Source organism: Otolemur garnettii, unplaced genomic scaffold (assembly GCF_000181295.1).
Source record: "Otolemur garnettii isolate 467f Iridium unplaced genomic scaffold, OtoGar3 scaffold00062, whole genome shotgun sequence".
Lineage (NCBI taxonomy): Eukaryota > Metazoa > Chordata > Mammalia > Primates > Galagidae > Otolemur > Otolemur garnettii.
In genome coordinates, this window is record NW_003852457.1 from 963,648 (window position 1) to 966,433 (window position 2,786).

General features: G+C 46.0%; 1 protein-coding gene across 1 annotated transcript in view; it reads left to right on the plus strand.

The window, feature by feature from the left end:
• The first annotated feature begins 729 nt into the window (after positions 1 to 729).
• Positions 730 to 2,786, plus strand: part of AGO2 (argonaute 2, RISC catalytic component) — a 61,897-nt gene continuing 59,840 nt past the window's right edge. The window contains exon 1 of the mRNA XM_012807044.2: positions 730 to 920. Within this exon, the coding sequence (XP_012662498.1) occupies positions 844 to 920 (77 nt within the window). The 5' untranslated portion in view covers positions 730 to 843. The remainder of the gene's footprint in view (positions 921 to 2,786) is intronic.

A 2,786-nucleotide genomic window follows, 5' to 3' on the forward strand; every position in this document is an offset into this window, starting at 1 on the left:
ACACTCTCTAGTCGAGACACAGTCGGACCAGCTCACACTCTCTAGTCGAGACACGGACCAGCTCACACTCTCTAGTCGAGACACAGTCGGACCAGTTCACACTTTTTTTTTTTTCCTAGAGACAGTCGCACCAGCTCACACTCTTTACTAGAGACACAGTATAGGTCACACTCTTTAGTAGAGTGTTCCTATTTCTGCTGGATGTCAGTAGGAATTTTAGTTCATATAATTAAAGAAAATGGGATTGGGTTTATTTATTTATTTTTTAATCAAAGTCACTTGAGTGAAAATTAACACATTCTGTTATTAAGACAGTACTTTGTTTTTTCCCTTCTAACTCTAGTTTAATTTTTACTACCGTGGAATTGCTGAAAACTTGAGTAGAGACAAAGTTTTTGTCTTTAGCAGCAGAGGAAGGTCATTGCCCTGACAGTTTGGCCCTGTTAACTACTCACAGATCTTGTCCCTGTGGCTATGTGTCCCTTGCTTATAGTTGACACTGCCCGTCTTTCTCGTTCCTCTTACGATGCGCACCTGGTGAGGGTGCTGACCAACAAGACGGCATGTTCTAGGGAATCAGGGGCTTCTGGAGGGGATGCAGCATTGGTCTAGGCTTGAGGGCAAGGACCACAGCAGCGTGTGCTGGCTGGGGGTCCCAGAGCTGTGAGAAGGGCTGAGGAGCCAGTCCGCCACCCCCGCTAACTGGCGTCTCTCTGCTGTTTTCCAGTGCTTGCGCCTCCTGCGCCCCCACCCCCCATCCAAGGATATGCCTTCAAGCCTCCACCCAGACCCGACTTTGGGACCTCCGGGAGAACAATCAAATTGCAGGCCAATTTCTTCGAAATGGACATCCCCAAAATTGACATCTATCATTATGAATTGGATATCAAGCCCGAGAAATGCCCAAGGAGAGTCAACAGGTATTACATTCTGTCCTTTATTGATCTGTGCAGGTGGTCTGTGCTCACAAACAAGGTATTTTAAACCAACTCTGGAATTCTCAGCAAATCCATCTGGCATTTTTCTGGAAAGTTTTGGATGCATTTGTATTTCAAAAAATGCTTTTGTATTGAGACACTTTCAGTACAAAGAAGTACACACATCCCGTGTGTATACCCTGATGAATTCTGACAGATGTGTGCGCCCGTCACCCTGGAAAGTTGCCTCGTTGCATCTTTCAGTCAGCCTCTAGGCCAGTGCCACACCGTGTTCTGACTGGCATCAGCATAGATTGGTTTCTATGGAAACCAAGGCATAGTAGCCAGTGAGATCGTATCCCCTTGATCCTGACTTCCTTTACTCAACACAGTCTGTTGAGATGTGGTATCATTGTGTGTATTTATTTGTATTGCTAAGAGATAATCTATTATGTATTTCATAATTTTTAGTCTTCTTATTAGACAGTTGGGCAGTCGAGGCCTTTGCTGTCATGAAGAAAGCTGCTATGAACATTCCTGTTTAAGTCTTTTTTGTGGAGATATGTTCTTATAAATACCTGGGGGGAGAATTGCTAAGCCGAAGGATGGGTGCAGGTTTCACTCCATGGGAACTTGGCCAGTGATGGGCCACGGTGGCCGTGCCGTCCACTCCTGTCCGCAGTGTGTGAGGCCCTCTTGCTTCAGCAGCACGTAGTGTGGTCACCTTTTCTGAATTTTGGTTAGCAGTGGCTGTATGATGGCTTTCATTGTGGTTTCAATTTTCATTTCCCTAATAACTTGATGAGCTAAGCGGCTTTTCATGTGTTTGTGTGTATATACTATTTTCCTATAATTCTAGTAAAGTGTTGAAGTCTTTTGCCCATTGTTTATTATTTGTCTTTTTGTTACTGATTTGTAGGAATTTTTAGTGCATTCTAGAATCAAGTCATATTAGGGTTCTGCAGACAGAACAATAGGCTGTATGTGCAGTCACATACCATGTGGCCCATTGGGGTTAACAAAGTGCGTGTACAGTGGTGGGGAGATGATAACAGAGCTGAAAAAGTCCTATCACTTAGTGCCATTGCAGCCCAGTACGTGACCGTTTCTGTACATAGGTGTTGCCACTCTGCTGTGATAGCGTGGGTAGGGGTGGGCTGCCTCTCTGGGGTTGTGTACACACTGTCATGGGACAGACACAGGGTATTTATTAGAAGAGGGCTCACATAGCTGTGGGGGCTGAGCATCCTCTCCCAAGCTGGAGGCCCTGGGCTCAGGCCAACTCCAGTGGTCTCTTGGTGTGGCTGAAGTCCTGAGAGCCCAGGGGCTGCTGGTAAGTCCTGGAGTCCATAGGTCGGGCAGCCTTGAAGTTCTGATGTCCCAGTTCAAGGAGGGAGAGAAGAATTTCCACTGCCCTTTTTGTTCTCTCTGGGCCCTCAGCTGTATGTCCCTGCCGCTTATGGGTGGCTCTAACCCTACTTAGTCCCCCGACCCTCTGGCATGCCATTTTCCTGTGGAAATATCCTCAGTGCTCTCACCGGCACACCCAGAGTGGAGCCTTACTGGGTTCATGACCTCCAGTCAAAGTGATACCCAAGATTAACCATTAGCCAAGTTTATGCTGGGAATATTTTCTCCTAGTGTCAAGGTTGGCTTTTCACTTTCCTAATGGTGTCCTTTGTAGAGTAGAACTTTTTACTTATGTTGAAGTCCCAAGTTGTACATTTTTTTAAAATGGCTATTACATTGTGTATCCTCTGTAGGAAATTTTTGTCTACCTAGAGATCATGGATACCCTCTCCTGTGTAGTTTGGGTTTGTGGTCAGGCCTGTGATCTGTCTGGAGTTAGCCTTCGTGTGTGGTGTGAGG